The following is a 12231-nucleotide window of genomic DNA, read 5'->3' as shown; positions in this document are numbered from 1 at the left end:
ACTCTGCTGTGATGTGAAGTCACACCTACTTCCTCCTTGCTCTGCCCCCTAAAGCCCCTCACTGACAATCTCAGTAGTAAACTGGGATCATGCTGGTCATCTCCAGGGGTCAGGAAAACTAGCCGGCAGAAAGTGCCTGGAGGGCGTGAGCTCAGCCTGCGTGTCAGGGCCCCTGCCGGTCCTTCCTGAAGCTGCCTCGCCTGGCCAGCAGGCAGCCCGAGTGGCAAAGGCCTCTCTTCAGAAGGTGCCAGCCCAGCGACGAGGTGCGAACTCAGGCCTGGGCAGCCTCAGCCAATTCCTATGTCTATGTCCCAGTGTCTTGGGGGAAACCGAGAATGAAAGTGACCTCGGGCAAACTAAACGCAGCTCGGCCGCGCGCTGTGATCATTCCTAGTCTTATCCATCCGCAAAGCGTTCTTTCTGCTCGACCACTGAGTTCCAGGCTTGCCCCGGGCTGTGAGCCTGGGATGGCGGCAGGGCGGCTGCGGCGCCTTTAGACTGCCCCGTCTCTGCGGGAGGCTGTTTGTTGGAGTTGGGCGGAAGCCAATCAGATGCCCTGGATCAGAGTGTCCTGGCCCAGGAGACAGGCGGTCGTTTGTCTTCTGCTGGCCCTTGGGCTGGGAGGGGGAGGGAAGGGCTTAGGACCAGGGCTGGCGCGCACTGGGAAAGGTCAGCCAAGTTCGAGGGAGCGCCGTGGGGGTGGGCCCCCGAACTGCCTCTGGCCCCCGTGGAGACCTCGCTACCCCTCAGACTTGCAGTCCGCAGGGTCGCCGGGAAAGCGGCAGGTCCCAGGTCTGCGTCCGCAGCTGCGCCTGCGCGGTCCGGGCAGGCCCCGCCCCCTCCCGCCCGAGGCCCCGCCCATCCGGAAACGTGCGGTTCTAAACGCGCGAAAGTGCGGGTGCGGGGCGGCTCGGGGCGGGAAGAGGGGACGCAGAGCGAGTGGAAGCCCAGGACGCCGGGCAGGGCCGCTGCGGGGCGCGTCGCCTTCCGCCCGGGCAGCAAGCGCGGCGGGCGCGCGCTCGGCCCGGCGTCGGGAGGTGCGTCTCGCCGGGGGTGGCACGACGTGCGCATGCGCGTGTCCACGTGTGTGGAACTGTGCACTTTGTTACCTGTAAATGACACAATAGGGAGGTGTTGAAAATGAACTTACACTCCGCCAGGGGGTTACACTTCGGAAAGAACTTCCTCCGGAGGCGTGAGCTCCACCCGGCATGATCATCGCCCTGAGTGAGGAGGACGGACGTGCGGGGCTCGGGAGCAACCAAGATGCCCTCGGCCTCGGAGAGCTTCCCAAAGTCTTTCCATCCTCGGAACCCCCCATGTCCCTTCCCAGGGATGGCAAAGACCTCCTTGCCGCCCAATCCTCGTCTCCCCTGTTGCAATTCCAGCCTCTCGCGCCGTATGCAGAGCTGGCCTCCTCCCCGGCCTCACGCAAATCTCCTTAGAGCCTTGAAACTCCGAGTATGAGCGGACTGCGTCGCCGGCAGTTCTCTCCCCGTCACCCGTTCGGCTCTCCTTGGGGATGGCAGGTCCTGTTCTAAGCCCACCCCCACCCAGGCCCCTTTTTCCGGTGGCGTGTGCCAGCCTGTCCCGCGTCCCACATCCCCAGCTGTTGACATTTCGTTGCCATTACCCACAGGACAAAGAAAGGGCCCCTGTTGTTCAACAATGGGGGAACGACCGAGACAAAGGGAAATTGTGCTTCCGATGGGGTGGGGACAGAGAAGGACAGGACAGACAGATGGACAGACGGGGGACTTGACAGAGGGGTCAGGTTTCTTGAAGCGGCCAGAGGTCCCGAAAGACCTCTGGCTCCCACCTTGGGAGCCTCTTCCAGTGGGCGATGCACACCCAGGCACCGGGGGGCAGAGGTGAGGACTGCGGTGGGGCAGGAGGGGGGAGGGGTACTCCTCAGATAAGGCCCATAAGGAAAATGGAGGCAGTGGAGCTTGAGGGCTGTGGGTCTTCAGCCTCGTCTGTAGTCTATCCCCACGCCCATTGGTCCGACATCCTCATAGCGCTAATCAATCCACCGTTCTCTGGTCCATGAGCGTCTGGGAGACGCACCCCACTCTCTGCAGCCTTCCAGGTGATCATACCTGGTTGCCTCCTTTACTCCCTATCCCTTCTTGGGCCCCCACCCCTCATCCCAAGCCCAGCATCTCTCCCTGAGCCCAGGACAGTAAGCACTGCAGATACAGTGCCTGGTCACAGGGCTGGACACCCGTCACTTAGCCTGCTCAGTGGACAGATGGGTGGCAGAGTTCTTGGCACCTCGGCCGCTTCTGTGAGCTCAGGGCAGAAACCTTTCCACAAAAGCGCAGAAGGAGCACCTGTACTGACCAGGTGTGTTCACGTCCGGCTCTCGGGTCCCCGGACCTCCCAGGGGCCCATGCGACACCTTCACCAGGAACCCCTTCCTCCAGCAGGACAGAAAGCTGCCCGTCACCGCTCCCTCCACCTCTGCGAGGAAACCAGCTTCTAACAGGTAGGCATGGAGCTGCTGGCCTCTCGTTCTCTACAAGGGGTGTGGAGCTGTGTGTGCACCTGTGTGCATTGAAATAGGAGTGCAAGCCTCACCATCAGATCTGGATTCAAACCCCGGCAAACCCCTCCTCTTACAAGCTGTTTGGCCTCACTCGAGTTTACTAACACGTGTCTGAGTGTGTATAGATTGGGGTTCGTGATGGGTCCTGCCTGGTAGGATTGCTGAGAAGTCATATAAAAGTATATGCATAAAGTGTTTAGCAGTGTCTCAGGCACATTAAACTCCAAGCTGGTCGGTGCCGGCTGGGACGGGTACATGAGTGAGAGAGCTAGTTCTGTCCAGGAGGACCTGGCGAGCACTGGCTCCCCCACTCACGTCCCTGTCCCGGATGCGAGCCTTTCTAACCATCGGGAATCCGGTTTGTGCCTGACCCCCGTTTCTCCTGCAGCAAGGTCGTCTTTGCAAGAAGATGGAGCTCAGCTCCTTAGCTTTCTGACTCCTCAGTGTTCCCCAGGAGTCCTGTAAGCTCAGCCATTCACACACACACACGCGCACGCGCACACACACATGCACACACAGCGCCCACTGCCGGAACCTGTGCTGAGAGTTGCGGGAATGAGCTGACGCGTGCACAGCCTTTGCCGCGCTCCAGGTACCATTTTGAGCAGTTTACGTGTATTATCTTCATCAGATCCTCACAACTACCACATTTTACTGATGAGGACATGGGGGCAGAGAAATGATAAGTAACTTGTTCAAAGTCATGCAGTTAGGAAGTGGAGGAATAGAATTTTAAAAATGAATGAAACTAGGTTAAGGGGTCCTCAGTTTAAAAAAACGGTCAAGCTGGTGAAGAAGAGATACAATAAAGGGGAAATCATCACTGAAATAGACAATCCTGCTTGATATCTTTTTTATAACTTTATCATTTTATACTTTATAACTACTGGAAACCTACGACATAGCGACATAGTTTATGTATGAATTTGTATTACTTTCCAATTCAAACTGTTAACTTAGTTGCTAATAAAACCACTTCTAAGGAAAAAAAGTCCCCAGCCCAGCGCAGTGGGGGAACCTGGCCACACTGTGGCCAAGCGGGGAAGAGGGAAGGCTTCCCAGGGGAGGTGAGACCCGAGGTCCAACATGCCTGGGCGCGGGGTGGGGGTAAGGTGGAGGTGTGGCCAGAGGCTGGGTCAGATGGCTCTGGAAGATGCCGTCAGGCCACTGGGCTTTATCCTCAGGGCCAGCGAGAGCCACTGGTTTAAGCAGGAGTGACAAGGTCATGTGCACTCCGGCTTCAGATGGGAATGGGTGTTGGGAGGGTACAAACTGGAGCTGGCAATCCAGATGGCCAGACCTGGGAAGTGGCACTTGTGGTGAGAAGGGGTGAGGCAGGGGAGGTGCCAAATCAGGACCCGCTGCCTGCAGTGGTGGCAGGGGCAGAGGGAGGCCGGTACTCCTGACCCCTCCCCCATCACCTTCCTTTTGCCACCAACGTAAGCCCCTTTTCCTGCACCCATGGCTTCCAGCTGGACAGTTCCCTCCGAGAGGTCCCTGGTGGGAGTTCTCCAACCCTGCTCCCTGCCCCGCCCCCATTTCCTCAGTCCCGCAGACGCAGCTGGGCCGACTCCCGTCATGCCAGGCTGGCTCAGTATCCCCTCACTCTGCCTCCTCCTCCTCCCTTGGGCCTTCACCATCTTCCACAAAGCCCTGGGGGACCCAGGTAAGACCTCGGTGCCGCCCAGAATCTGAACAGCGGGAAGGCTCCAGGTGTGGGGAACGTGGGGAGGGCAGCTGTTGGAGGTGCCCAGGAGTGAGTCATTGCTGAGTGGGCACAGGAGGAGAGGGTCTGCATGGGTACTTGGGGCAGTGGGGGTCAGGGGGTTCCTGCCACTGTGGCCCCCTCTGCTCAGCACCCCACCGGGGCCCCCACTACCTCCTGCCCCCCATCCACGAGGTCATTCACTCTCGTCGTGGGGCCACGGCCACGCTGCCTTGCGTCCTGGGCACCCCGCCTCCCAGCTACAAGGTTCGCTGGAGCAAAGTGGAGCCGGGGGAGCTCCGGGAAACGCCGATCCTTATCACCAACGGCCTGCACGCCCGGGGCTACGGCGCCCTGGGCGGTCGAGCCAGGATGCGGAAGGGGCACCGGTTAGACGCCTCGCTGGTCATCGCGGGTGTGCTGCTGGAGGACGAGGGCCGGTACCGCTGCGAGCTGATCGACGGCATCGAGGACGAGAGCGTGACGCTGACGCTGCTCCTGGAGGGTGAGGCCCGCCGGTTCCCGCCCCGCCCCGCCCTCGCTGAGGGGGTCGGTCTCCCAGGGCTCCTTCCCCAGCACCCCCACGCCCACTTCCGGATGTCCCCAGACTGTCCGCCACCCCCAGGTGTGGTGTTTCCGTACCAGCCCAGCCGGGGCCGGTACCAGTTCAATTACTACGAGGCGAAACAGGCGTGCGAGGAGCAGGACGGGCGCCTGGCCACCTACACCCAGCTGTACCAGGGTGAGCCTGACCCCGCCCCGCCAGCCTGCCACAGGGCCCCGCGCGGAGGCCACCTCCGGGCCTGGGTCCTGCGCGTGACGCCGCTCATCCCCCCGTCCCCCGCCAGCGTGGACCGAGGGGCTGGACTGGTGTAACGCTGGCTGGCTGCTCGAGGGCTCCGTGCGCTACCCGGTGCTCACGGCGCGCGCTCCGTGCGGCGGTCACGGTCGGCCCGGGATCCGCAGCTACGGGCCCCGCGACCGGAAGCGCGACCGCTACGACGCCTTCTGCTTCACCTCTGCGCTGGCGGGTGAGCCGGGGCGGGGCGGGGCGAGGGGCTGGGGGGGGCCGAGGGCCGCTAAGGGGGCGTGGCGAGGCCGGGCCCTCCCTGAACGCGGCGGGGTCTGGAGAACGAGGCGGGGAAAGCAGACCTCCGCCAGGACCCGCCTCGCTGTCTCCTCCCGGCGAGGCCCGCCCCCCACTCCCTCTGCACCCCAACTGGGCGCACCCAGTCCTCCCAGGCAGCGCAGTCCACCCCTCCGCTGCCTGCCTGAGTCCCCGCCGCACCCCGCCCTGCCCTGCTCTCTGCCAGTGACGCGCTCCGGTCCCCAGGCCAAGTGTTCTTCGTGCCCGGGCGGCTGACGCTGTCCGAAGCCCACGCGGCGTGCCGGCGGCGCGGGGCCGTGGTGGCCAAGGTCGGGCACCTCTACGCCGCCTGGAAGTTCTCGCGGCTGGACCAGTGCGACGGCGGCTGGCTGGCGGACGGCAGCGTGCGCTTCCCCATCACCGCGCCGCGGCCGCGCTGCGGGGGCCTCCCCGACCCCGGGGTGCGCAGCTTCGGCTTCCCGCAGCCCCAGCAGGCGGCCTACGGGGCCTACTGCTACTCCGAGTAGCGCCCGCCGCACGCGCCCTGGCGCGCGCGACAAAGCCCGGCGGTCGCGGCGGGGTCGCTCGCTGCCCCTGCCCCGCGAGCGTCACCTCCCCGCAGAGGCGTGTCCCCCGCTGCCCCGGTGCGGGAAGGGAGGAAATGGCGCCCCCGGTGGCGCGTGCGGCTATGACCGCCCCCCCCCCCCGCATCCGCGGATCCGGGCCCTGCGGCGGATCGAGCGCCCCCAGCGGACGACTCGGGCTCTGCTGGGGCGGGGGCAGGTGGGCGCCCAGGGGACATTGACTGGCTTCTGTATACAGCAATAAAATAACTTTGGGGCGTTCCTGTGTTGGACGAAGCTGTACGTGCGGCGAGGCATGGGGGTCGCGGGGGGGGGGGTGACCCTGGCCCCTGCGTGCCGACTGCGCGCCTGGGAAGACAGAGTAAGAGGAGGCGCTACTGCCGCTGAGGGGTGAGCCTGCAAGAGACGGGGCGGGAGGGGGGCGGCGAGGAGAGGCCACCAAAGGGCAAAGGAGAGTGGGAGACGCCGCAGGCAGCTGGGCCAGGATCCACACGGAGAACCCGGGGTGTTGCGCCGGGCACCACGCGGGGGCGCCACACGCCCACCTAAGAGGACTTCGAACCCGCCAGCAGGGCTGCAAGCCCCAGGCCTCCCGGCTGGGTACCACGGATCAACTGTGAGGGGGACCTAAACGAATTTCAGCCCGTGTCTGTGTCCCGCCAGTCTCCCCGAAGGGCTTGCAGGACCACTGTTAAGGAACGGAGGCCTTACCGCTGTTACGCCTAACGGAAGGGGGAGGCGGCCCCAGCACACCCACGCCGCGCCGGGCGGCGGGACTGTGCCTTGGGTTGGCACCGCGCCGGCTGCCAAAGACCGCGGAAACCGCACCGGGAGCGTCCTTAGCATCTGGCTAAAGTAACTCAACAGACACAAATTCACTCTTCACATGTATATGCACACGTGACAGGCGTTAATCCTCACCAGGTGAGAGGCCAGCCAGAAGCCGGGTGTCCGCCAGCCAGGGCACCAGATCCACTGGCCTCCGGGGCTGTGAGAAGCAAATGTCTGAGCCGCCCAGTCTGGGGTGGTTGGTTACCCCAGCCGGAACTGAGAAAACAGGGTTCCCTAAAAGCAGACGCTGGATGGAGACTCTGCGTGCAGGCAGTTTGTTGGGTCACAGGAGCTTTCTCCCCGTAGAGGTGACGGCTGTGGACGTGAGCCACAGCCACAACCCACCCTCCGCGGGGCTCACATTCGTCTCTGGTCTTGTGCTAAGTTCACATTGTCCCGTCACTGCCTCTTCAAGGTGGTGGCCAATCGCAATTTCTAATTCTTTTAAAGAAAAGCCTTGCCACAGGGAGGCCAGTGGGACAAACTCCAGCAGCCGTTGCTGCGGTTGGTTCCAGGGCTGTGATCGGTGTCTGACACCTCCCTGTTCTCCGGCCCACGCTGGGCCTCTGGGGCCTTCGCCACGGGAAGCCCAGACCCTCGTCGCTGAAGGCCTTTCGGCACCATGCCCTTGACAGGCCGCCTGCCCGTGATTCCTGCGGGATGTGGGATGGATGATCAGGATCGAATGTCTTTGCCAGTGTAATTCTTTCCTTTGTCTACTGGCCAGTTGGCACGAGGCACGCACTCGACCCAGAGGCTGCCGTGGCCTTGGGGCTAGTGGTGCCCTCACTGCGACCCCTGGTAGGTGCGTCCCCCAACCAACCTGGGAGCTGGGCCTTCTAACCCCACGGAGCCTAAGCTCGTGGGGGCGGGAAGCACAGACGCCCCACGAGGGCCGTGGGGCCTGACTGGAGAGAGGGCGTCGCTGTCCGTCTGCTGCGGACAGGCTGGTCATCCAGCCGTGGCGGGAGCCAGGTCAGCCTAGGCGAGAGGGGGCCCTCGCTGATCCCCACGGCCGCTGCCTCAGCTACGCCATCCGTGGGCCCATTGTGCAAGGCCTGGCATGGCGGAGGACAAAGGCCGGCTGTGAGCCACTGGAGCTCCTCTGTGCTCTTGGCCGTTCAACGTCTCCTGTGCAGTGGGCATCCTCTAACCGGGCGGCCACAGACGCGGCGCCCACGGCTGTAGGCCGCCCTCCTAGCCCCTCCCCCGACCCTGCCATCTCCAGTCTCACGGGTTCCTGGCCTCTGAGCAACCAATCGAGCTGTTTGCCACTGTCCAAGAGCCCGTGGGAGCCTTCACCCACGTCCCCTCGCCCCCGCAAGGCGGGTGGCCATGCACTGCTTGAAGTCCTTCCTCCCTCCTTTGGGGCCACCCCCACGTGGCACTGTCGTGAGCACCAGCCCTCGTTGGGCTCCGATCAGTTTGTTAAAGTGACATCCATGAGCCAGGCCCTGGCTCTCCGGCCCCTGCAGGCGGGTCGCCGAGCTCCAGGCTGAGCTGAGAGGACTCGGTGCAGCAGAGACAGGCCCATGGGCCCGCGTCCTGCTCCCAGAGCGGCCCCGTGACTTCCCGACGTGCTCACACTCAGTCACGACTGTGCCATTTGGAGCTCTGTGCCCAGCCACGTGTGCTCACGGCTTGGGGGGTCTGAAAAGTCCCAGATCCTAGTGTGGCAGTGAGACAGGGCAACGACGCGCTCCAGTTAATAACTGAGCACACGATGCGGGTAACTGAGCGGGTCAGGCCTGCGGGCCGCGCCGCGGCTCCGGACGACCGCAGGACCCGCCCCCTGCGCTTCTGCCCCGCCCGAGAGGCCGGAGCGCTGGGGATTCCGCCCGCCTGCCCCTCATCGCTGGTCTCCAGGGGCGCTGACCTCGTGCACGTAGGCCAAGCTCGCGTCCTCAGTGAGAACAGTCCTCAGCAGTCGGCAGCCTTCGGCTCCTTGAGGTGGCCGCCGAGGGCACGTGGCGGCGACGACGACAAGATCTGCTCTACCCGATCGCTTTACAAAACGTCGACTTGGTGCTTTATGAGTGTCCAAAGGCGACCGGCGGTTTTTCTTCAGCAGCATTATGAACCCATGAACTTTTCATATACTTGATGCGTTGCCGCCTCTGACCGTCGTTGTCCATTTTAATGCTGAAGGCGCTTGGCCAGTGGCAGTCTTCTCGAGCTGGCCACTGGATCCACCTGACGTGAACTTGACCTGGGTCTCGTAATTCCCTTATTCTCAAGTGTGAAAAGCTATCCTGCCCCAGGCCTGGAATTTCTCCAGAGTCCTGGTTCCTCTCAGCAGGAAGCACTGTTCAGAGGCGACTCGCCGGTTGCAAGAACTGTGATCAGATCGTCCCTGCTTCTAAGCCTTTCAGCGAACGGGACACCGGATCGTGAGTTCATGCCGCCGTGCCTAGTTCAGAGGAAAGATGGGCAGCTTTGGCTTAACTTTCTTTTCCTCACACTGAAAAAACTCCCCACATCATTCCTATAATCATGCATTTGCTTTATCACAATAAGCAGCACTTTTCAAAACAGTAATTCTAACGTTAAGATTTTTCCATGGATCTTTTGCTCTTAGTCAAAACGCTGAGTTTTATGATCACTTGGAAGAAAATTTTTCTGTGTGGCTTTGCTGCCAACTTCATATGCAATTAGGTACATCTGTTTGAGTTTGCCTTAGATTTTTAAGGATCGAAGCACTTTTCTTCTATTTAATTTAATTTAAAATTAATTTCATTCCTTCCAATTTAACTTTGTGTTTTAATTATATAAAACACATACACGGTTCCAACATCGAAACCATAAAACGAAGTGTTAGGACCATTTCAGGTGAAGAAACTGAGGCCCAGAGAGCGTCGTAGCTGGCCCAGCGTCACAGGAGGGCGAGGGGCAGGGCCGCAGGGGGCCCGAGGGGACCGGCTTTTTCTCAAAAAGTGGACTGGGTTGTACTGAGGGTCGAGCCTTCCGGCTCCTTCCGCTGTTCTTCGTGGGACAGCCGGCGGGCTCCTCTGAACATGAGAGTCTGTGCGCCGCGAAGCGAGGGTCTGTCAGCTCAGGGGGAGAGTTGGCTTCTGCTCATGCAGCAGGGTCCTCCCGTCCTGTTGTTCAGCCCGAAGCCTTCCCCACACGCCCCAGCCTGCTGTCTCCCCAGCACCCCACTTCCCCTCCCACCGCCGCTGCGCTCAGCTGCAGGAGCCCTCAGAGCCCCCCGGCCCTCCCTGCTGGGCTGGGGGCCCGCTTCCTGCCCCTTTCAGAAGCTGTCAAAGCTCCCATTCTCCAGTCACAGCTGTGCCAGCGTCCGGCGGCCCCCCAGCCCCCCTGCACGGCCCCGCGGCAGAGGACCAGGTGTCTGCATAGTGCGCAGGGCCTCGGGGAGGGGCTACGCTGCCTGGGCCCCCACCCCCAAGTCTGGGACAGTGGTGCAGGCTCTCTGCGGTGGTGGCTGTGGCTGGGACCCCAGTGAGGAAGGCCCAGGGCTAGCCCTGGAGGTGGGGGCCCTTGGGATGCGGGGACATGGAGAGGAGATTCTGCGGAGGCAGGACATGGGTGGTCCCCGTCCAGGGAGACTGGAGAAGTCCCCGGGCCCATGAGGCTGGGAGGTGAGCCAGCTGAGCTGTGCCAGGAGTGGGGGGTGGGGCTGCCTGCACCTGCCCTTCTTCTCTGGTCTTCTGCACCCCGACCTTCTCCCCGGGAGAGACAGCTGGGCCCTGGCAAGACCCAGGCCGGGGAGGCGGGAGGCTTGGTTTTGGTCACAGCCGGTCAGTGACCTCCTGTGTGACCCCAGACAGTCACTTCACCTCTCTGGGCCTCAGTTTCTCTTTCCAGAAGATCCCTAAGGTTACCTGAGACATTCCGCTCCTGGTACCGGGGCAGGCGCCTCCGCTCGAAACCTGACCGTCACCTCTTTCTGCTTCCACTGATCCCGTTTGCTTTTGGCCAGCCCAAGCGTCCTCGCCTCTGCTCGGAAAGCGAATAGAACCAGGGCAATCGCATGACCGTGGGTGGCGAAGCCAGTGGACGCAGTCGAGAAGGTGCCTGACCGGCCAGTTCAAAGTACGACAGGACCTCAGGGCGAACAGGCGCAGCGGGCCAGGCTGGGAAAGGCTCAGGGAGGGGCTCGCGCCTGCCCGGGGTTTGCTCTGGAAAGCACTGCCCTCCCAAATGCTGGGCCCTCCGTCCAGCTCACAGGACAGTGGCCCTCTGGCTGCCTGGCCAGGAGATCCGATGGAGGGGTGTGTGTGTGTGTGTGTGTGTGTGTGAGTGTGTGTGTGTGAGTGTGCGCACGCGCGCGTGTGTGTAAGCGAGAGGAAAGCAAAGAAAGAACTCAGTTCTGCTGAGCCCACAGTGGGCCAGGGGCTTCCTTTACCCAGCCCACTTTTGGAAGGTGTCGCCCAGGGCAGATGTCACCCAGTGTAACAGTCGTCACCCAGGGCAGTAAGTGCTCCTTAGCCTGTTGTACAGGAGAAGAAACAGCTTCAGAGACCTAGGACCTTTGCGAGCTTTTGCCGCGGCAAGTGGCAAACAGGAGTCTGGCCTCGGGGCCGCGGCCTGAGCCGACAGCCCTGCTGCCATGGAGATCTGCACGGAGCAGCTGTCTGCTCTCTCGCGTGCCTGCTCCCCGCCAGGTGTCTGTCTCTCGGAACAGACCGTCCGCTACCAGCCCTTGCCAGACCCAGGTGCTGCTGCCCTTGGTCAGGGCAGGACTCCCCCAGGGCGCCAAAATGTGTCCGCACTTGCGGCCATGAGAGGAGGTGGCGAGGAAAGTCGCTTTCTCTGTCTCCCCAGGTCACAGCCAGGTTTCCTGGAGGCAGAAACTGGGGTTCCATGCGAGCCACCGCTGGGACTGAATTTCAGCTGAGCCGTTACAGTGCAGGCTGGATGCACTGCCTGGAGGAGGCGGTTCTCTGTCAGCCTGTGGAGGCACGGTCTGCATAGAGTGAAGGGAATTTTGGACTGTCTGGTGCTGACCTGTCCCCAAAGGCCTTGTCAGATCCTTCTCTCCACTAGAGGACTTGGGACAGCACCCCCAAGGCCTAAAATAGTGCCTGGTCCTCAGTGGGCACCCAGTATTTGCTTAATGAAATGAATAAACCAAGTTCTCTTCCTCCCCAGGCTGTCCCGGGCACCTTGCTCTGCCCTTCGGCCTCACATGCCGGCCTGGGGCATTTCTCTCCCTGAAGGACTGTGCCGCCCCCCACCCCGAGTCTTCCTGGCCTGTCTCTACAGGACGTGGTCTCTGGGGAGGGACCCGAATTCCACCGTCAGATCCTTCAAGCGTGGGGTGGCCTGAGTTTTCTGTGAGCTTCTCAAAGCCCTTTGGGACCAAGCCCGTAGTGCTGGGAGTGGCTGCCAGGCATGGCTGGGGGCAGTCGAGGCGTTCGCTGGAGGGCAGCCCAGGGTTCCCAGACAGGAGGGACTTGGGTGCAGTCCAGGTGGGGGGACAGGGACCTGCTCAGAGGCTGCATTTGCCCTGTAG

General features: G+C 62.3%; 1 protein-coding gene across 3 annotated transcripts; it reads left to right on the top strand.

Moving 5' to 3' along the window:
• Window positions 1-1005: 1005 nt before the first annotated feature.
• Window positions 1006-6000, top strand: HAPLN2 (hyaluronan and proteoglycan link protein 2). 3 transcript variants are annotated; one of them, XM_016166142.2, is made up of 9 exons: window positions 1006-1037; window positions 1161-1871; window positions 2325-2346; window positions 2430-2488; window positions 4096-4214; window positions 4405-4758; window positions 4879-4995; window positions 5102-5284; window positions 5587-6000. In XM_016166142.2, the coding sequence occupies exons 2-9, from the start codon at window positions 1669-1671 to the stop codon at window positions 5865-5867; spliced, it is 1338 nt and encodes a 445-aa protein (XP_016021628.2). In that variant the 5' UTR covers window positions 1006-1037; window positions 1161-1668; the 3' UTR covers window positions 5868-6000. The 3 variants fall into 3 exon arrangements, with proteins under 3 accessions (XP_016021628.2, XP_016021627.2, XP_016021630.2); XM_016166141.2 differs by lacking the exons at window positions 1006-1037; window positions 2325-2346 and having other exon boundaries at window positions 1139-1871; XM_016166144.2 differs by lacking the exons at window positions 1006-1037; window positions 2325-2346 and having other exon boundaries at window positions 1634-1871; window positions 2427-2488.
• Window positions 6001-12231: the final 6231 nt, after the last annotated feature.

Source organism: Rousettus aegyptiacus, unplaced genomic scaffold (assembly GCF_014176215.1).
Source record: "Rousettus aegyptiacus isolate mRouAeg1 unplaced genomic scaffold, mRouAeg1.p scaffold_m13_p_17, whole genome shotgun sequence".
Taxonomy (NCBI): Eukaryota; Metazoa; Chordata; class Mammalia; order Chiroptera; family Pteropodidae; genus Rousettus; species Rousettus aegyptiacus.
Note: the sequence above shows the minus strand (reverse complement) of the source record. Positions and strands in the feature narration are given on the sequence as shown.